Source organism: Sinohyriopsis cumingii, unplaced genomic scaffold, assembly GCF_028554795.1.
Source record: "Sinohyriopsis cumingii isolate HCF-2022 unplaced genomic scaffold, ASM2855479v2 utg001050l, whole genome shotgun sequence".
NCBI classification, from domain to species: Eukaryota; Metazoa; Mollusca; class Bivalvia; order Unionida; family Unionidae; genus Sinohyriopsis; species Sinohyriopsis cumingii.
The window spans coordinates 365,001-387,500 of record NW_028315955.1 but is presented as its reverse complement, the minus strand read 5'-3'; the positions used below and the strand labels follow the sequence as shown (position 1 = coordinate 387,500).

Genomic DNA, 22,500 nt, shown 5'->3' with positions numbered 1-22,500 from the left:
TATATATATATATATATATATATATATATATATATATATATATATATATATGATGCTGATACAAATGATAACATTTTTTTGCACCTATCTGCAAAGCTGGAAGACTTCAAGTGCCTCATGAAGCGCTAATGCACTGTGAACCCCAAAATGTTTTTGTGTCGCACGTAACATACAGCTTTGCATAGGGACACTTGAACTGTACGGAGTTTTTTGATCAACCGTGCATTATTTTGTTAGGATATACTGCATTATTATTCATAAATCATACGTAAAGTTTGTTTAAAAAGGAAGTGTTGAGACAGGAACCAGATTCATTAAATTCCACGTGCACTCAACTACCTGCTGTTTTAAGAAAACAAAAACTACCTTAGTAAACAAAATTCACTTTTATTTGTTATATATAGGCGGGTATGTGAGAAAGCTTCCTGTAGCTTCTTGTGGGTGGGTGGTTCTTTCTGTGGATTTCCTGTGTTCTTCCTCCAGCCAAAAAAGAGTTAAACCACAAAACAAGAACAATAACTTTTTCATATAGACAATATTAAAATTTATTTTATTTTTTCTTGTTGTGTGAAGCTTAATCGAAAATAAGGGGACTACAAATTAACTTATTATATTCCGTGTACTCTTATTTGGGATTCATGTATGGTATGTGTGTGTTCACGGAGGATATTAATATATGTATACTAATCGAAAAAAGAAAGCAGGTAGTTCCAAAAACGAAACTGATCTGTCTTTCCAAAAATATCTCAACAAATAAGGCTATTTAAAAACAAATCTATTCATGTTCAATGGGCGAGTTTTTATTAACTTTTACATAGCGTAATAACATCCAGTTTCTCAAATATATCAAAAGGAACTAGGAATAGAACAAATAATAAAGTTATCTACTTTACCTGAAATAGGTCTTATACATCAAAACATGTTACATTTAACTCAAATGACCTTGCCCTTTAGATGATGTCTAACACGATCATTTTTTTTTTCTCGCAGCGTCTTGTACACAAATTAACTACATATTTTCGAATTTCATGCCTGGATATCATTTCTCACTGAGCTTTATTTAGTAAAATTCAGTTTATTAAACAGGAAATTAAATAAACTTTTAAAAATAATGTACCCCGATTTCTCTTGCCTTTACATATTCGAACTAGAAATTTGTGACTAATAACATCATGTCGTTTCGTCTCAACCTGTCCGAAATGAAAACAATCAGCATAACTTACCGGGTTCTAATTCGAGACAAGCTTCGCCAGGGATTTCGCAGACTTGCCCCTTACTGTAAATACCCTTCATTTCGGCAATCACTTGACTCAACTATAATAATAATAATAATAATAATAATAATAATAATAATAATAATAATAATATACCTCTAGTATGTGATATTTGAATTTACGTCTCCGCTAATAGCTCACTAAGATTTAATGATTATTTTTTCCATTATGGGTTGTCATTGTTGGGAAGATATTGATAGGAACAAATCTCATAATGTAATACATTCAAGACAGCTTACAACAAGAATGATTATTCTTGTAAAACTGAGCTTCCCTAATTCCTTAACATAAATAATTCTCTGGATATTTTTGTGAAAACATGTTTAGTAATTCTGAGAAAGGAATATTCCTTTATACTGGGTGTTTGGGGTCGTGTTTTGCATTGCATGGCGTGAAGTATTAATACTAGGCGTGGAAGGACTTATTGATAAGTCATACAAATGTGAAAGAAGATAAACCTTGCAAGTGTGAACTTACAGCCTCTTGACGTGAGGTCATTATGTGATCAGGGCACATTTTTTGTAACTAAAACTTATACGCGCATTAAGGACATTCCAGTAGAAAGCAATGGTTGTCTTGAAGTCCTTTCAAAATAGCGGACAACAATGGATAACAATCTATGTTCTCGGAGGTATTTGATTCGCTCGGCATAAGAACCCATGCGTGAAACAAGAAAGTTGTTTTGTGGCATCTGTGGTTTGTTTGCTTATTTTTGTTATATTCCTTTTTCATTATGTTTTAGGCTTACATCTAAAGTCGAGCTCTTCAGCATGGCAACGGGAAGGAAAACGCGTCCTCTAGGAAGTTGTTTTGCGCATCGCAACATTTATTGCATCAAAGAAGATAAATTGCTTTGTTTCACAGGTGGCGCTATACAGTTTCGCATTTTGCATAGGGTTAGGATTTTAAAGAAAAAAAATGTCCCCGGCTTACCTCACTGGTTATACTGGCTATTTAAAAAAGACCTTGTATATCTTAGGTATAATTCAAAGAACCTTTAATTCCCTTTATTTTGGTGTATGATTGATGGGTGTAATTTGGGTTATAGAGTGTGCAGCTTGGCCTTACTCCAGATATGCACCTTTCAAAAAAGTGCTAGCTCCATTTGGTCATATTCACTTCCTGAACTTCAGAGGTCAATTGTATAAAAAAGAGCCGATAACTTTTTTTTACTTTTTATATATTTGATAATTCATTCATTGCACTTTCAGAAGCTGGTATTGTCTAGTCTGGCAAAATTCATTTTCCCTATTTTAATAGCTGCTAAGTATAGTGTACTTTAGACTAATTCAGGTATCACTATAAACTGCCACATTGCAGACATCGTAGCGATATGACTGAAAAATTGTTAAAGCTTCGTTAAAAATCCAAATCACATCACATCACACACTAATTCAGGCTGACTTTTTAACACAAGGGAGCAGTCATTTTAGTTAGCAGTGTGCTTAAATCATGTAAAATTTCCAAAAGTACAATATCCAAAAGAAATATCATCCCATTACATTAATGTAGCATAGAGGTATGCAAACATTCTCTCCACTGTGCATGTTTTAAATGCGAACTACTTCACCTTACATACGTCACTCTCTCAAAAGTACATATTATCTGGTGAGCGCCACCATAAAGAAGATATAGGTGTTATTTTTGTATGATTTAATTATGTTTATATGGCTGAAACATTTAAGTCGCAAGCATCAAAACAATCCTTTTGAATAATTATCCTGCCTATTCCCCCACAGAACAGTATTTATGAGTGTCAGAGTCTCTAACAAGTCCAGCCTCCCCCCCCCCCCATGATAAAAGTGAGCTATTTTAAGAATGCACATTACATTTTGTAAACATAGCAACCAATGTTATACTGAATGACAGGAACATGAAACTAGCCAGAATTATTTCTGAGATATCAACAATGAATTTTACAATTAGAAAAGGGAGGTAACTCATCAGGTTCATAAAGGTCAAAGGTCAAAGTGTAAAATATTTGCCTATTGTTTAATATGGAAGAAGCGAATTCACTTTCTCTTCATTTATTTTTTTTATCTCATTGCAAATAAATGAAAAGAAACATTTTCACCATATATTTCTGTCACTTAGTGCAACAGTTTTAAATTTAAGTCGACTCTATTCCTATATTCTAAGACTTCTAATTTCCCCATAATTAAGGTCACTACTCACACAAACATACCTCATGGCAAATTATGTAAGCAAGAGAAAAATGATCATAGTTAGCTTATTTTCATGTTTAACATCAATATGAATGTACCATTTTATTCAGAACATCATACATAATTATATGAAAATAAAAAAATAATTGCAAACATTTTTATATTTTCTTTAAGGTGGCGCTATACAGTTTCGCATTTTGCGTAGGGTTAGGATTTTAAAGAAAATGAATGTCCCCGGCTTTCCTCACTGGTTATACTGGCTATTTCAAAAAGACCTAGAATATCTTAGGTATAATGCAAAGAACCTTTAATTCCCTTTATTTTGGTGTATGATTGATGGGTGTACTATGGGTTATAGAGTATACAGCTTGGCCTTACTTCAAATGTGCACCTTTCAAAAAGGTGCTAGCTCTACTTGGTCATTTTTACTTCCTGAACTTCAGAGGTAAATTGTATAAAAAAGAGCCGATAACTTTTTTTACTTTTTATATATTTGGTAATTCATTCATTGCACTTTCAGAAGCTGGTATTGTCTAGTCTGGCAAAATTCATTTTCCCTATTTTAATAGCTGCTAAGTATAGTGTACTTTAGACTAATTCAGGCTGATTTTTTTAACACAAGGGAGCAGTCATTTTAGTTAGCAGTGTGCTTAAATCATGTAAAATTTCCAAAAGTACAATATCCAAAAGAAATATCATCCACATTACATAAATGTAGCATAGAGGTATGCAAACATTCTCTCCACTGTGCAGGTTTTAAATGCGAACTACTTCACCTTACATACGTCACTCTCTCAAAAGTACATATTATCTGGTGAGCGCCACCAAAGTAGAATATACGTGATTGAAATCTCGTAATTTCTCACTGGTGAATTAAAATGGCCAAAGTGATTTTCAAATAAGTCTCTTCCCATTTAAAGGTAATGAACATATGATTTTTTGCATATGAATAATAAAACAACCTTATGAAGACTTTGTACCTTACCCCAACCCCGGGTCTGTTTTCACTAAGATGAGAACTTGACATCGTTTCTGAAGCTTTGATTCTTCAATAACAATTATTAAAGGTAAAATTGGTGAAATACTACTACTACTACTACTACTACTAATAATAATAATAATAATAATAAGAAGAAGAAGAAGAAGAAGAAGAAGAAGAATTTTACGTCGCAACAAAAAAAGGAAATAAACGAAATGTGCTTTACTTTAAATCGATAATCTGGTTACTCTAATGACGACAAGTAGGAGCGCAGGATATGCACGTATCGATGCGTTAGTGCCGCGAAATGGAATAACTTATCGACATATGAGTTATGTTTTCTACTACGTACGAGAGCGAGATTTGTTTGGAAAAAATGTACATGCACTCGTTGCCAGATATGAAGATTCAGGTTCATGGTTAACGAGTAGGGATCATGTGACGGCAAAAGGCCTGATAGTTATGTTCCAAACACCTCCCTTGTTCCTGGGAGTCTGATTAGTTCACAGACTAAACTACATACGCCCATGTCAAATAGAAATTTGGAACATTAAGCATTATCATGGATCCCTTTTTAATAGCAGGTTCGGTCGAGAACGCCAACAAAGTCAAAGATAGAAACAGACGCCATGCTTGCGTTTGACCAAACAAAGTTAGCACTTTAAAAATTTGATTCTTCTCTAGTTCGAAATAAGGCGATTATTGTGGGAGATACTTATGATGGTTCAGGGCCGTTTGTTGACTATATAACCAATTATGAGTACTTACAATGATCAATACTTGGAACGAGAATGAGAAGAGGTTGCTCTTGGCCGCATGCTTTAGGAAGTTCGCCTTCCAATTCTTGGCATATCTTCAACTCCAGCCCGGAGAAGTTGAATTTGGGAAATGTAAAACTTCCTTGTGAGTTATCTTTGCTCCTCACAACCAAAGTGAAAAGTAAACGGCGAAGCTTTTAAGCCATTTCAGAAGAATGGGCGAAACGCTTCCTAAATTAGGGCAATCCATATAAAAGTTTGTTTCGCTGGCATATCCTGGTTGCACACTTGATATTACCATCGACTTGAAACTTTAAACAAAGATAGTGGTCGACAGAGGAAGAAAGACCAGAGTAGAGAAGGCTCTGAGAAACAACACATGTAGGAAACCCCAGGCATGTAAGCCATGTACATGAAGAAACGAGATTAAACACGCCACTGTTTAGTTAATATGATACAGGTCTCCCTCTCTTAGCGGACTGAGGCTCTGGTGTTTCTATCATCTGCAAGGGTTGTATGAAACATTAGGTCGAATCATGCCAAAGCTCATCACTGTTAATAGCCAAACAGTGTTCCAGTGACAAGATTGAAACTCATAATCATCCCAGGTTCTTGACTGCTTGAAAAAGCATCAACATACGGCATCTTTTCGTCGTAGCTGACATCAGGCTTGATGGAAAGTTCAGGTTATATTTTTTTCGGACTGCATAGGCGACATTTGGCATTACTGAATGCAGACAAAGAATTCCAGAACTTAAACTGCTATGTTATTTTGCTTGATTCTTGGGTTGTCATTGTAATATTTTAATTCCTAATACCATGGTCCCAGAAAGGGAAATTATCACTCGACGATGGATTACGAATGCTGATTTAAGAGGCTGTCTGCTGAATCGTTACTAGAGCGTCTATCGCTGTTTCGTTATGAAGCGAATATGCCTGTTGGCTAAATAACAGACGGATGTCAATACGGTTATTGAATCTGACCAAAGAGGTGGTAAATTACAAGCTTCTTCTCTGGAGCGATCAAGCAAGTGCAGCACTATTGACCTAAAACAGCATATGTTCCACTAAGCATTTGAAAGGTAGTCTACCATAACATGTGAGTTATTCGAGAGATCAAGCAATCATTTGACACCCGATCGAACAACTGTTCTCAGCATCCATTTGAAGGAATTTTACACAATTTGTATGCAAGTAGAAATCGGGAAGGCTGACCGACCATAGAAGGCGTTGCAACACGAAGAAGTATGTTCCATCTCAAAGTGATATTGTTTAATTTGTGTCCCGAACATCGGATCCTCTGAAAGAAATCGTCCTACAGTATGAGGTTTTTCTGATCTATCTCAACGGCGTGGTAGCGCTCGGAAGCATGGTAGAAAGGGTGCTTGAGAGATAAGCACAGGTCTTTTAATTTCTTCAAAGAGCCGGTCAGAAGCTGAAACACAGCAAATACATATTGTGTGCGCGAGAGGTACGGTATCTTGGTTATACCATATGAACTACATTAGTTGCCACCGTTTCTGAAAAGTAAATATTGCTAAGAAATGACCTACTCTAAATTACGTTACTGCGGTACTGATATTCTTGGGTTTTGTACTTATTATCGGCGATTCGTAGGTCAAATTGCTGAAATTGTGGTTCCCTTGCACCAGCTTACACAAAGATATGCCGTTTTCCCCTGGACAGACGAGCATCATGCGACATTTGAAGAGTTACGTAAAGCGCTGCCTCAGTGTTGTCTCTAACCGACTTCAATTGTCCTTTCATGCCAGATACGGATACGAGTGGTGAAGCAATAGGAGCGATCCTTTTCCTGAAATTTGGCGGAAAAGAAAGAGCGGTAGCTTACGCTAGTCGGTGCCTGGACAAGACAGAACGCCATTATCGTGTACTCTTTGTGAGCATAGACTTTAAGAAAAGATATATGGAGACAGTGTGAAACCGAGGTCTTACAGATAGCTATCAATTAATTGGAAATGTCTGATGAGATCCAAGTGGGAAAATAGAATGGTGTGTGGCCATTTGGTGACTAGAGAAACATTATTTGTAGCATTTGCGCGTTTATGAACCCTTTAGCTTACAAATGAATGTTGCTCTGAGAAGCTTCGAAATATGGGAAGACAAGGATCAAGCCATGATCACCCAGGTGTAACATATGAAAGAAAGAGGGACAACATTCTTATGAAGTTGAAACTACGATTCAGGCATGTGTTCATGGAATTTCGAGTAATAGCTGTGTTTTAATTTAGTATTATATCCCTTTAACTGTTAATTATTTCAAGTCTTTTGTAAACAAAGCTAACCGTGATGTTGCATACCTCTATCAGTAAAATATATTTTAAAGTCTTTCTCTGTAATTTTTATTTTAATTTTAGAAACATATACCTCTAGGTAAATGAAATGCATTTAAGACAACTATTTGCTCTCAACCCACTTCCATTTAGCATGACAAAGCATAAGTGCATCATGAGACAGCACAGAAAAACCTGTATGCCCATTTCAGTGGTTTACTCGACACCGTTGTAGGACTTAACAGGTGCTGACGTTAGGTTGTACGATGATGGTTTTATTGGATAAGAAGGCTGACACGAAACGAACCATATACTCCTTCATTTCATGAAAGTCAGTTTGCTGAATCCAAATTCTGGCGCTTTAAATTTAAAGCTGCTGCATGTGTGTAGGTGGAGGAATTAATGAAATTTCACAGCTGTTGAATTTACCCTCGTGCAATCTTGCTTCTTATCGACGCACAGACTATTTGGATTCACTGTTACATATTATCCAACGGGTTGTGTTCTGTGGGTAAAGAAATCAACAAGAAATGAAAAAAGACTCCTTTATTTGGGGCACATGCTCGTCAGTGAAGAGGGCTGCATGTCTTTTCATTCAATAGAACCAAGTTAAGGATGTGAATCAAGATTGCTGGATTAAAAAATTGACCGAATAGTTAAAAATCGGTCAGGCATTCGATAGATTTCATGTAATACTCACTCAACAAACTGACTACAAAGTCTATCGCTGCAAGCTTAATATTTCATGTCCGTCTGTAGCTTTTTTTGTGTTGTACTTTCTTATCTATATATTGAATTATGGTGACAGAGGCATGGTTGTTTGATGGGAACGAATAATTGTGATAGAGGCACGGTGATGGGGCCTGTCTATTTAATTATCATCATAGAGGCATGGTTGCTTGATCTATTTAATTAACATAATAGAGACATGATTATTGGATTTCAAAGTTGTCATCGTAAATAATGACTCCACCTCAGCGGCGTTACTTCCGATTTTCGAATTGTACACTGAGGTGAGAGTGATGACATAATCTTTAATGTTTCCTGATATAATATTTATAAAAAGCGTTCACCTTAAACTGAGACTGTCGATATCCAGTACCTTTCATATGAAAGGTTTGCTTTTGTCGCTTAAGCATACTGGTATTTGCTTTGAAAAAGTGCTACTGCGTTTAAACATCGTGATCTACTAAATGCCGTAAAGAAGTCGTGATCTACTAAACGTTGTTAAGAAGTCGTGATCTACTAAATGCCGTAATGTGGTCGTGATTTAGTAAATATCGTTAAGAAGTCGAGATCCACTAAATTCCGTAAAGAGGTCGTGACCTACTAAGGTGGCGCTCTACAGTTTCGTATATGGCGTTAAATCCTACAACAACAACAACATATTTCGTATATTGCATAGAGTTAGATTTTTAAAGAAAAAGAATTTCCCCGGCTTACCTCACTGGTTATACTAGCTATTTAAAAAAGACCTTGTATATCTTAGGTATAATTCAAAGAACCTTTAATTCCCTTTATTTTGGTGTATGATTGATGGGTATAATATGGGTTATAGAGTATGCAGCTTGGCCTTACTCCAGATATGCACCTTTCAAAAAAGTGAGCTCCACTTGGTCATTTTCACTTCCTGTACTTCAGAGGTAAATTGTATAAAAAAGAGCCCATAACTTCTTTTACATTTTATATATTTGGTAATTCATTCATTGCACTTTCAGAAGCTAGTATTGTCTTGTCTGGCAAATTTCATTTTCCCTATTTTGATAGCTGCTATGGATAGTGTATTTTAGACTAATTCAGGCTGATTTTTAGCACAAGGGAGCAGTCATTTTAGTTATCAGTGTGCTTAAATCATGTACAATTTCCAAAAGTACAATATCCAAAGAAATATCATCCACATTACATTAATGTAGCATTGAGGTATGGCAACATTCTCTCCATTGTGCATGTTTTAAATGCAAACAACTTCACTTTACATACGTCACTCTCTCAAAAATTCATAATAACTGGTGAGCGACCCCTAAAGGCCGCAAAGATCTCGGGATTTAGTAAATGTCGTTAAGAAGTCTGAATCCACTAAATGCCGTAAATACGTCGTGACCTACTAAATGCAGTAAAGAGGTCGTGATCTACTAAATGCCGTAAAGAATTCTTGATCAACTAAATGCCGTCAAGGAGTCACGATGTACCATATTCCAATAAAAGGTTGTAAATGTAGATACTTTACTGACTGCGATAAATTCATCGCGAATTTCTTTGTGGCATGACCGGTAATTGCGTTATGTAGTATTTTCATGCACAGAAAAACAAACAATCTCAAACTGAGTTTACTGCGATCGGTACACATCAAAATAACGCGAGTATTACTTTTACGTGTAACTTTAAGAACGATTACATTCGACGCAGTTTTGATTTTCACTTGGATATTTATTTCAATAATCCTTTTAAGAGATAATATCAACCACAAGTTAAGAAAACGCTTGGTCCACTCTCAATGCCGTTACACTATGTGTAATAATATTGCCGAAACGAAAATATTGAAGTTTATTACGCTTACAGAGGGTTTCTTCTATTAACAGGTTTAATATGCGCAAATGTTCATTCACTTACCCGGGCAAGTTTCGTTTTGTTTTTTAATGCGTCTGTACCGATATCTAAGATTTTCTGAAACTGCCGACGAATATTTTCATCTGTAAAATTCTTCCAAGCGAACTGGGACGCATTAAGAGCGGCTTGTTTTGCGAATTCGGCCTCCTCCATTTCTGCTTGCACCTGAAAATAATTTTGTAATGCTTTAGGAAAATAATATATACAATATAAAATATATAATACATTGTGAAAATGGTCACGTAAACGAGGGTGCACGAAACGTTTGGAAATCTTAGTGACTTAACGACCTGTCGTCTGTTGCTCAGTACGATAAATCATCCCACAGATCTATGGTGATGCTGATGTTACTATTTTTGGATCTGACGTCGCCTGTTCATTTAAATGTGCAATTTCGCTAAATTCAAATCTATTTAGGAACAACCGACTTACAGTGTAGACACCGGAATTTGGTAATAACCGCATGCAGATACGATATTCAAAATGGCCACAGGACTTATGCGTGTTTTATTTCTCGCAGATGTACACGTTTTTAAGCATAGGATATGATCCGGAGATATTATGTACATATCACGAAAAGAACACCGCAACCGACGGTAGCTCAAAAGACCCAACAAATACCGGTAAATGTCTAAAAATATACACCTATAAGTTGCAGACAGGACCATCTACACACTAGTCCTCTATTTTCTGAATTGTTGGTATCATACCCTACAAATAGTCGACCAGCATCAGCACAGATTTGGGACGTACTATATTTAATATTCATTCAACTATTATTTTATGGACAATCGGGGTCAAGTACTTTTCTCTTAGTCTTCTTTGACATGGCTATTACATGGTGCTGGAAAATAAACAAGGAAGAAAATAAATAAGGAATAACGCCAAGAAACGAATTCCATCCAATAATTTTTTAAAGTCACTTCGGATTGATTGGACAATTAGTAATGTTCAAACCCTTTAAATAAGTTAAAGAATCCGATATTTCATAAGCAATCATCTTTGATACGCTGACCGGAACAACAGAAAAGTTTTGAGCAACTGGGTTCATGGTTTTTCACTATCGCTCTTGCAATCGTTGTGAAATAACGAACCGTGTGTGATCACTTGATAAGACATGCATGCTGTGTATTTTATTCGATGATTCTATTTATTCATAATGTATTTTACGTGTTATATCGTTTTTATAATTTGGTAATAATTAACTATGAATAAATCGCTTGTGAAATACCTATAGAACAGAGATTTACAAACACGAGGAAAACAAATTTGCCCAATCGGCAAGTGTAGTTTCATTAGAAGAGGATTGCCCATGTTACAAAATTAAATATTGTTTTTTTCTCATCAAGTTTCTTTTTTAACCAAAAAATGATATTTTTGTTAGTACTTAAATTCAGGAATTGAGGGAGACTTCTTCAAGGCTCGATCTTTGGATTTTTGAATGAGTGCTGTATATAAACCACAAAACTAAACTTGGCACCTCTCGAAAATTAGTAAACACAATATTTCGAACATATGTAACTTGTACAATGAATTGTAGCACAATAATAATATGCTCTGTTTTATTGGCTGTTTACTCTTTAATATAGACATTTGCACACACACACACACACACACACACACACACACACGTTGGAACTAAGTGTTTTAGGGCTACAAAAATATATGTAAATGGCTATGTTAGTGCTTAATTAGTTTTAAAATCTGACAGTAATTGGGGACGAAAAATGAAACAATCTGAACATCTTCGAACGTAGCAATAAAATATTAACACGCTGTTAGTACTAGTGTTGTAAGATGCGTACTCTCTCTCTCTCTCTCTCTCTCTCTCGTTAAATGTTTTTAATGCGTAAATCCTTACATGTTACACACTAAAAAGGAGAGTTTACGAAGTGTAAATCGTTACATGGTACACACCAACGACGAAAGTTTACGAAGTGTAACATGTTGCACACTAACTATGAGAGTTTACAATGCTGGAGTCAAATATATAAAAGCAGTGGTAACTGTGTTGACTTCCTACGGAATGGAAATAGACGCTGGTTTCAATCTTCCTCAAAACACGCTTATACGAGAATTCTAGCGTGTACCTGTACAAGATTAGATTCACAATTGTCTAAGCTCGACATAAACTATCATGTGTTGATGTTCACTCGAATACAATAAACAAACACACAAAGAAAGGAAATGAATACTGCAGAAAAGAAGGTTAAATGAGAATAATGACAACTGGTTTGATGAATATGGAACGACTGAGACAAAAAAAAAATCCACTTGGGACTCCATATATTTAACCCAAGAGATCTTAGATGCAAAAACCACGCGCAACCACAGTATCAATACTTTGTTTCTGCAGATGAACCGGGTCTTTTAATCTGACTTCACAAAAATTAAAACATTGTCTTGACTTTGACGATGAGGAACGTTGACGTTCGCATCGCTTTTGTTTCTCATGTTTTCTCTAAAAATGCAATCAAAACATTTTCCGTTGTATCAGTCAGTACGTTCATCGCATCTGTTAAAAAAAATACAGGGTTGATAGTTGGCGATGCTGTGGAAGAAGCCATACGGTAGAAGTTACGGGCGTTCCCATTTCATGCCTTTATCAGATATAAGTGGAAAAAGACGAAAGATAATTTTAGCAAACATTTTTCCTCCTCCTGTGATTAATCTATAAAATAAATTATTTTTCGAAAGTACTGACTGACGATACTTATTTAGACTCAGTGGAAGCAGGCTCTGGTTCATCCAGATCACATTACATCCAAAGGTTTCTATCCAGACCGCCAACCTTTCATAATATATGCTGACTGGTAGTGAAAAACGAAGGCCAGGTTAGAAACGGCTCCGTAAGTGATACAAAAAAAAAATTCATACGTGATCCCTCACGCAAAATAAGTTTAAACAATCTTAGTTTACTGTCCAATTTGAGCATAAATTTGATTTTAGACTGCATATTTCATCATTTCGTTGTTATTAACTTGATTCCTAAAGCATTCGTTATAATTGGAATTTACTGAAAATTCCCCCACAAGAATTAAAAATCGTAAAACACGAAAGCAAAAATGGTATCATTGTCAGGTTTGACTTGAATATTCGAGTTTTACTTTAATTTTGCCTACGAATGAAATGATGCAACAAGTGAAATAAAATTATAATGACATATTTGTCCATTTTCTGAATTAATTTTAGAACTTCCTTAAGGCATTTGACAGATCAAGCGTTAAAGCTCCTGGCTGGCAACGTTGCTAAACAAGCTTTCTTGAAAATGTGATTGTAATATGGGAGTCTAAAACAAGCTTTCTTGCAAATGTGATTGTAATATGGGAGTCTAAAACAAGCTTTCTTGAAAATATGATTGCAATATTTGAGTCTAAAACAAGCTTTCTTGCAAATGTGATTGTAATATGGGAGTCTAAAACAAGCTTACTTGAAAATGTGATTGTAATATGGGAGTCTAAAACAAGCTTTCTTGCAAATGTAATTATAATATGGGAGTCTAAAACAAGCTTTCTTGAAAATATGATTGTAATATGGTAGTCTAAATGATCATACAAATGTGGGGAATATCTTTTCGTGAAGCTTATATATTTATAAACAGTGTTTCACCTTAATGACAAAACTTCTATTTTCTTGACATCGCTAGTTATAATGCTTGTTGTCGTCAATCGGTTTCCTCATATATCAACTAGATAATACATACTTATTGTCGCCTGTGACGAGAAACTCAAAATTAAAATAGTTCTCTCATCTATATGTCATGATATGGACAAACACATAAATAGACAAATCACAAATATCTACTACCATGTTTCAACCAATCCTTGCTTATCCGAATTTTCACTGGTCTGGCAATAAGTTGGCATATTTAAGTCAAGGCGCTATAACAAAAGGGGTGTTAATTTAAACCTATCTTAGTATGAAAAACATGGTTCGTTTGGGTCTGATATTTAGACAGTGTTCACTTTATAGTCTGCACAAACAGATGCAACTGATCTTTATTTTTAATATTCTGGGAAAGTTTCCGAAAAGTCACGTAATAAGTGGCTGATCTGACAATTGAATCACTAACTAGGACATTGATATTTTTCTTTAACGATTCGCAAATTGGACTGCTAGAATAGGGGACATAGTTAACTCAATGGTAACTCTCGACGTCTGATTTTGTATTTCAACGGACCAGTGTTCTAGCCAACCGTTAATTACATGCAAACCGTTCCGATGATTCATTTAGAACTGTTGGTTTCAAACGGTATGTCCGGTTTCATCCACCAGAACGATTGTTCTTATTCAACTAAATTAAGTTTGCTCTGTGTCAGAAATTTGCTTGTACAGCGAAGGATGATTTCCTGCCAACAAGGAAAGCCAAATGTAGTCAGAATGGTCATTTTATGACCTGCTTATTGTTTTTCGACCAAACCCGAAGACTAAATTCTCACTTTCTCGGATATTGTACTGCCCTTAACAACCAGTGCTAATGTCGGAATGACAGCCGTTTAACGCTTGGCATTTTCCACCATCTTTGTTATCGTCACCTCCCACCTCAGAGGTGATATGGGTAATCGACACGAGAACGAAGTTCTACACTGCACCCGAACAGGTTTTTTGGCACAAAGAACATTGTGCTCGGGTCAAGAATCTTGTTCTCGTGTCTCTCCAAAGGACATCAAGTATCCCAACACTGTCAGGCGGCTGACAGCCGTTCCTACGGCTTTAAAATGAAATGGTCTGGTTCTATCAACACCGATGACTAACTCTAGATACGTAAAGCTTGTATTCCTGCAGATTTACAAGAGTGAAATATACAGTACTAAAAAAAAAACCTCATCCAGATGCTACGGATATCTGTTTCATCAATTAAAAATTTATAATCTTGTTTATATTGAAGTAATTGGGCCTATGACATTTATATTTGTAATTTAATTTCATTTTATAATTCAGCAGCCGGCTGGGACTATAGTAAAGTACAAGTACACTAGGTCGTAGGAATCTCATTCATAAACCATGGCCGATCGCAATGGGCAAGTCGAACACGATTTAGGTCAAATACGCCCCGGGCTAATTTGAATGGAGGTCATGTAAACATCATGTGAAAATAGGAGAGAATTTACCCTGTAGAGTTATCATGAACGCCCTAATTGTTGACTGGTTCAGTAGTTTCAGAAGTTCATAACATGACTGCTTGAGTTATTTCAAAATATGAAGATTTAATTGTTCGACAATCTTTCAGTGAACCAGATTTTGCTGATTTGGTGCGCATATTAAGGTTAAATAATGCGAATGCATATATTAAATATTCTATTCATTAATTTATACTGGTTCTGTAAGAGCCGCTGAGAAGAAATATTAATTTATATATAATATTTGATCATTCGATTTAGCAAAGTGGAAAATCTTTAATTTAAACAGTCAGTACGTATTGGATTATGTGAAATTATTCACGATCTTGAATATTTAAAAAAAAAATTTATATCGGATTATGTGAAACTTTCAATGACTACAGTTAGTTTTACTTTTGTATGATTATCTTGAAGTCAAAACATTTGAATTTAAAACTGATTTGTTCAGTGATGCTAGAATTGTAGAACACAAACCCAATAAAACCTTCAATAGGAAAACCTAAGGACAGTTTCCAGATTACTGATACGTTAATAGTACAATTTAGGATAACCTACTAGGAATTCATACACTAAGAAATTTTTTTCATCTTTTTAAAATTATATTTTATTTAAATACATTTATATTTTACAAAACTGAAATGCTTTTATGGTTTCACCTGGCCTTTTTACTTACGTTTAAGCCCCTGAAAAAAAAACACATCTCATTTATATCATTTAACATAACGAACAAAAGAAAGGAAACGATATTAGAATGAGTCCTTTTAAATCCAAGCAATGAGACAGCTATAACCAAAATAACGCAATAAGTTTAGCCAACACTGCGCAAACAGATTTCGGTCAAGAGGCAGATCTCAAAATTTGTTTTGCAAAATGCGTTTTTGTACGCAATACATCTCCATTCGCCTTAATATTTGGCTGTTATTATGTGCAAATCTATATTGGTATTGTCCAAAATGCGCACGTGACGCTCCCTGGATGTAGTGTATTGTATGGCCTGTGACGCATGACCTGATATTCGTCAATGTGGTATAAGGCGAATTACATGAATGTCGAAATTTTCCAATTCATCGTTGGTTGGATGAGTAAATAAGCTATACGGAGAAAGATTCAGCTTGATTTATAATGACTACTGTCTAAGAATACCTCGACCAGGGATTTTGTTTTGTTATCTTGCAAAGCATAACCGTCCAATTTCGTATTTAGCTATTACAATGCAAGTTTTCAAAAATAGTAATAAGCTAAAAGTATCGGCACCAGTCTGTAAGGGTGATCACCAAAATGCGTTGAAGACTCTTGCTAAAACTGATGTACTGTATTTTGTGACCCGTGACACACGACCTGGTAATAGCCAACATGGTATAAGGCGAATATGTCGAAATTTTTTAATTTGTTCGTTGGTTGCTGAGAAAATAAACGACACGGAGAAATATTCAGACTGATTTATAACGACAGCTGTCTAGGAATGCCAAGGCCTGGGATTTAATATTAGGCTTCCTTAGCGAAAGTAAATTTATTAGAAAACTGCCATCAAAAGATGGTGGACTAGAGAAATTAATTCTGTCTTTAAACCCTCACTCATTAATATTCAAATGATTATAATCTGATTTTAGAAACAAGGGAAACTTGGGTATAGATCAACGTGTAAGCCGTTAAGAAAGTTGTAGACTTGGTATATATATGTATAAACATATGACCGTTGAGAAAATTTAAAACTTGGCAAATAGATCAACATGTGAGCCGTTGAGTACACTTCAAACTTAGCATTAAAGGCAAGTATAAAGCTTGCTATATAGACACACATTTGAGTTAACAGAAAGTATATCAGAATGATGTGAACCTTTTTGAAGTCAGCCTAAATAATTCATTGTTATTGAAACCAGTAGATTCAATATATAAAATTTTCACTGAGACCTTAATTCATATTAGGTCGTGATCTTTATTTTTTCAACTCTCTCTCTCTCTCTCTCTCTCTCTCTCTCTCTCTCTCTTCAGGCTCTGCTATATCGTAAAAATTCTTTGATTACTTATTCTTCTCAAAGATGCCAGGATATCAAGCCATACAATATGTTGTACGTTTTCACGTTAATAGATAAAGTATTTTCACATTACCAGCACTTTTCTTTGATAAGATTGTATCTATTTCAGTGATTCAAAGACTGGAGCAATGTGGGAATAATTCGTTCCAATCAACAAAATCATAAATGTGCCTCATCGGTTGATAAACTCCACGTCCTATTATTAGTTACCGTATGTATGTATGTATGTATGTATGCATGTATGTACTTTCTAGACCAGCTGGAATGACATTAAAAGCTCTGAATAGAAAACTTTATAATCATATCCATAATTGATATATCCAGATTTTATATATATAGCAAGTAAGACTCATGATGAAATATATGTACCTGTGAATTGAATATTGTTTATATTTGTATGTTTCCCGGTATAGTCACACATAGTCATTCATGTTAAATATGTACGAATGAGTGTGCAACGATATCTGCTTATGTGCATGGTCTTCTATTGTTATTGTTTATTTATTTTTAAAAAATCTTTTTTCTTCTTTCTTATTTTGTTTTAAATATTTTTTAATTTTGTTTTTTAACATAGCCGATTACAAAAACTGAGGACCACATGGCAGATGGGTCAGCCATGACCAAATGTGTTATCTTCGTTAAAGATGGTTTATTATTATTATCATTATTAGTATGTATGTATGTATGTATGTATGTATGTATGTATGTATGTATGTATGTATGTATGTATGACATTAGATGGATTGGACAAATATGTTTCAGTAGTTTGGCAGGTAGGATGATGAGCGGGTTGGTAAATTATTAGGTCCAGCCATCCATTTAGATATAGCGACGTACGTGAGATAAGAAGGCACTTATTTCGATGAGTTGTTAGGGTGAAATATATGTACATTTTCATTTAGCTTGATGTAGAAGTAAGCCTATCTAACTACCTTACTATAAAGACATTCATTCATGCTTTCCTTCATCCATGAATTAATCCCCCCATCGTCCATATCAGGCTATCCCAGCAACCATACATTGACTTTTCCATCAGCATGCCTAAGCAGTTTTTGCGCAGCGTATGGACTCGAAGGAGAGCGGTTCTCACTCTTTGTTTCGCTCACAATTTAACCTCCGATTTTTGTTTTATTTAACCTGTTAATTCGACACCAGATTTCTCCTGTTCTTATCTTAGCAGCATGGTGGTAGAAGCAGCACTATTAAATTGTGATATTAATTCAATTCGTTTCGAAGATCGCCATTTACACTTGTGTTACATTTAAACATCGCCACCTGTTGCTACCCATTCGTGTCTAATGCATTTGGCAAGAAAGAAACCTGTCAAAGGTCGCCAAGGTAAATTGCGTACAATAGTTTAAACCGCGGAAATGGTGTGATACCGCAATAAAATTGAACTATTCCAGGTGGTCGAATTACGCAAAAGAACTTTGTATTTGGATTAGAGGTAAATTATTTCATTGAGAAAACGGATGTTGCTGTCATGTGGTAAATGCATTGCGAACCACAGGAGGGAAATTTGAGTGAAAGCGCTCAATTCATAAGACAGAGTAAAACATTTAATCATTTAAATCTCCCATAGTTTAAAAAGAAAAGGAAGCAATGACTAGGGAAAGAAAAATAGTAAGATTAAAAAGAGAGAAACAAACACAACACAATACGAATGGATAACGTGAATACTGATGAAGACAAACATAAAAGGGAAACAATAAAGAAAAGTAAGAAATAAATAGTATACTTTAAAAGAACTGGGAACAGAAAACATGATTAGAAAGAGAGAAAAAAGAAACAAAGAACGGAAGAATGAACGAATGAATGGATGGATATGGGCAAATGAATTAATACATTTTTACGACGGGAGAACCGATCGACTGAAGAAAAAAGAAGGAAAAATAAAGTTTCGAATATTATAATGAAATAAAAATAATATAATTAAATACACATTGCCATCATACTAATGGATTGAGTTGAGCGTCTGACAGACCTACTAACATGCAGATAGGTGGATATATGTATTGCCTAATGTTTGAACAAATACGCACGGACACGTGGAAACGTGTTTCATGTCATACAAGAGATGTCGACGTCATCTGAGAAGCAATTATTGGTCCACCTTTACGTCTTGTCATTACTAGGTGCAAGTAGTGTGACATCACAGCGTTCTTGATATGGCGTAAGCCGTGACCTTCAGATTTCCCGTGTTTATTTTGTTACTATTACAAAATAGGGCATACATATCTGATGTCCTCTCAATTCTGTCATCGGGTCAGCACAGACCCGTTACCGTAGTATGTCTCTGGGCAAGACACTTTTATCCAATTCCAAAGCACAAAACTTTATCTTGCGCTGCTGTGCAGTAGAACACGAAAGCAAACCAGACATATTCAAATATTTCATGCAAAACTATTACTGACTGATCGAAGTTAATATTCCCAAGGATTCTGGCAATGTTGCTGTCTTTTGCTAGGTAAACTAGTGCAATAAATTCAAAGAGTTATATTTTTAAACTGCACTGAAGCAAAGAAAACAGTTTTCAAATGCTTAATATAGTTAAGAGATGATAGATGACGACTAGAACCAGATACAGAAAGGCCAGTCACATTGCACTGGAATTGCAAAGAATTTATAATGTTGCCAAAGGTCACGTTTGGAGCACGATAATGTTTCCGTATAGGCAAAAATGATTTTTCGTTCGTATACCGGTGGTTTTAGGTAATATGAGATGATTGTATCTATTCACTTGCATCTCAAAAGAGCTGCATGCATATCGCAATAATCACCATTGGCACAACGTTTATAGTTGGCACCATCTCATCAACACGGTGTACTCAGTGTAAAAGCAGAATAAATTTGAAGGTGTGGGGAGTAGGTAAAATTATTTCTACGGATATTAAATAAAGGGAGACTTTATCATTAGTCTATATAATTTGCATACAAGACGATTACTTTCCGACGGAACGTGACGTATCAACATAAAATATACATAAACGCACTCCAACATTTCCGTTGAAATAGTCTCCAGCTGGTATCCAAGTCTTGAATGGGAGGGCAGAGTAAAATTAACGCGACATCTCCCCAGAGATGGAAAGAGACAGGCGACAGAAGCAATCTTCGTATATACCCTCAAAATTCATTTAACAGCCTTTCGTGAGAGCGAGAAAGACACAAAGTGCATGAGACTGAATAAGTACAGGTCAAACGAGGGGATGATGGCTAATTCTCTCTCTCTCTCTCTCTCTCTCTCTCTCTCTCTCTCTCTCTATATATATATATATATATATATATATATATATATATATATATATATATATATATATACATATATATATATGTGTGTGTGTGTGTGTGTGTGAATGTTCGAGCCATGAAATGAATATATATATATATATATATATATATATATATATATATATATATATATATATATATATATATATATATATATATATATATATATATATATATATTCATAGCCCGAACATTCACACTCAAACATGCTGTAACTTGGTCGATTTTGATCACCGGAAATGCCAGTCGTGCGAATACATTTGTTGTAACCCCGGTTTCGAATAGATTTAATGTGTTACCATGTGCCAATGTAGGTCGGCACTACTATCTATGTGGCGTCTGCAAAGGCTTCGTTACCAGAATGATTATTTAATTATCACGCGCATTAAGAACAGCAGAGTGATTACACTTTCTTTAAGAGAACATGGCAAAGCAATGGGCTCGAAATGCGACGAAGGAGCAAATGAGTGCAAGGTCACGTGTTACCTAAATGTGCTTGTATCGCCATCTATACTGGAGAAAGTGTTCATATTTTGGAAAACTCGTGTGAAATACTTTCTAGTTAACTCTTTTCCGTAAAACTAATGTCAACTGGTGTGATGCATTACAACCTTAATATTAATATTTGGCATGGATTGTTTTGCTCCACATTAAATTAAAAGAGGAGAATATTAATCTGAACTAGGTCACCTAATATTGGTTGCATCGCAGGTGACCTGTAAGAAGAGGTTCATAACTAAGAAAACGGACAAAACACTTTGAGCTATTGAAGGGTCAAGGACAATTAGAATGCTAATCTCTCCTTGACTCTCACGAAGATGGCGTAATTCACTTGAAGCAAATATTAACTGAACATGATTTTTATTTTACCTTAGGTTTGTTTGATATCTTTAAAAGCACGTAATTCCATAACTTTTAATTCAACATAATTTTATGGCAGAATTCCAAGATTATATTTGGGTTTTAAAAATTTGTTTCTCTAAAGTGAAACAATCTTTTTACCAGGCTGGTAGCCATTGCTTAATTTTCTTCTCATATTTGAAACCATGGATGACTCAATCTTTTCCACCATGTGCAACAAAAAATTTAAAACTGATATTACGGTCTTTCAGTATAAATATGTTTTTTTTCTTCTTTCAGCAGAGTGATGAATTATTAAAGATAAATATTTAAATAGTATTTTAAATATATCAGTTCAGCACATGATATTTTCACAGCCTCAAAAGAAGATAATACGGATATATCATGAAAGATATGGACTGACGTATCACCTGAACCCAACGAGAGCAAACCTCCTTTAAACGGGCTGTAAATCAAATTCTTTTATTAAGATGAATGGTCAGTATAACAATCGTAAATGCCTTCCTTGCATGTATGTAATCAGGATTTACATGGTTATCAATGGCTACATAATAATGCACAAAGAAAACACATAACAAAGAAAGCATTGATTTTGGGTTACATTATAGAATTGATTTCCAAACATTCTAATAATTAACCAGTAGTGACACCCAGTAAGCCCCTAACACTACAAACTACGAAATTATAGAAATACAAGAAGACAGCAAGCGAACGCTCAAGTCATATTCTTGCTTAAGCGCAAGCTTAAAACGAGAGGGGATACAATTATTGACAAAAGAGAATGATACACACTGACTGCATCATGGATCTACACCTTGGACTTGTGTTTATGACTCTCTCTCTCTCTCTCTCTCTCTCTCTCTCTCTCTCTCTCTCTATATATATATATATATATATATATATATATATATATATATATGTGTGTGTGTGTGTGTGTGTGTGTGTGTTATATCTTCTTCATTTTTTATAATGATCTCTTATTTAACAGAATGTTCATATTACTTTACTCGTATGCCACGTATGTATGACACGAAGATGATTTTTTTCTCTCCATAAAGTGTCGTTCTGTCCTGGTCTTAAACAATAACATGTTTACAAAGTAAATGTAGATGTAAACTTTC

At 35.0% G+C, this 22,500-nt stretch overlaps 1 protein-coding gene across 1 annotated transcript in view; it reads right to left on the bottom strand.

The window, feature by feature from the left end:
- LOC149772882 (angiotensin-converting enzyme-like) overlaps positions 1-22,500 on the bottom strand; it is a 122,809-nt gene that overhangs the window by 97,798 nt on the left and 2,511 nt on the right. Inside the window, exons 2-3 of the mRNA XM_089947174.1 lie at positions 10,078-10,239; positions 1,224-1,314 (exon numbers count right to left, since the gene is read on the bottom strand). Of these exons, the coding sequence (XP_089803300.1) occupies positions 1,224-1,314; positions 10,078-10,239 (253 nt within the window). The remainder of the gene's footprint in view (positions 1-1,223; positions 1,315-10,077; positions 10,240-22,500) is intronic.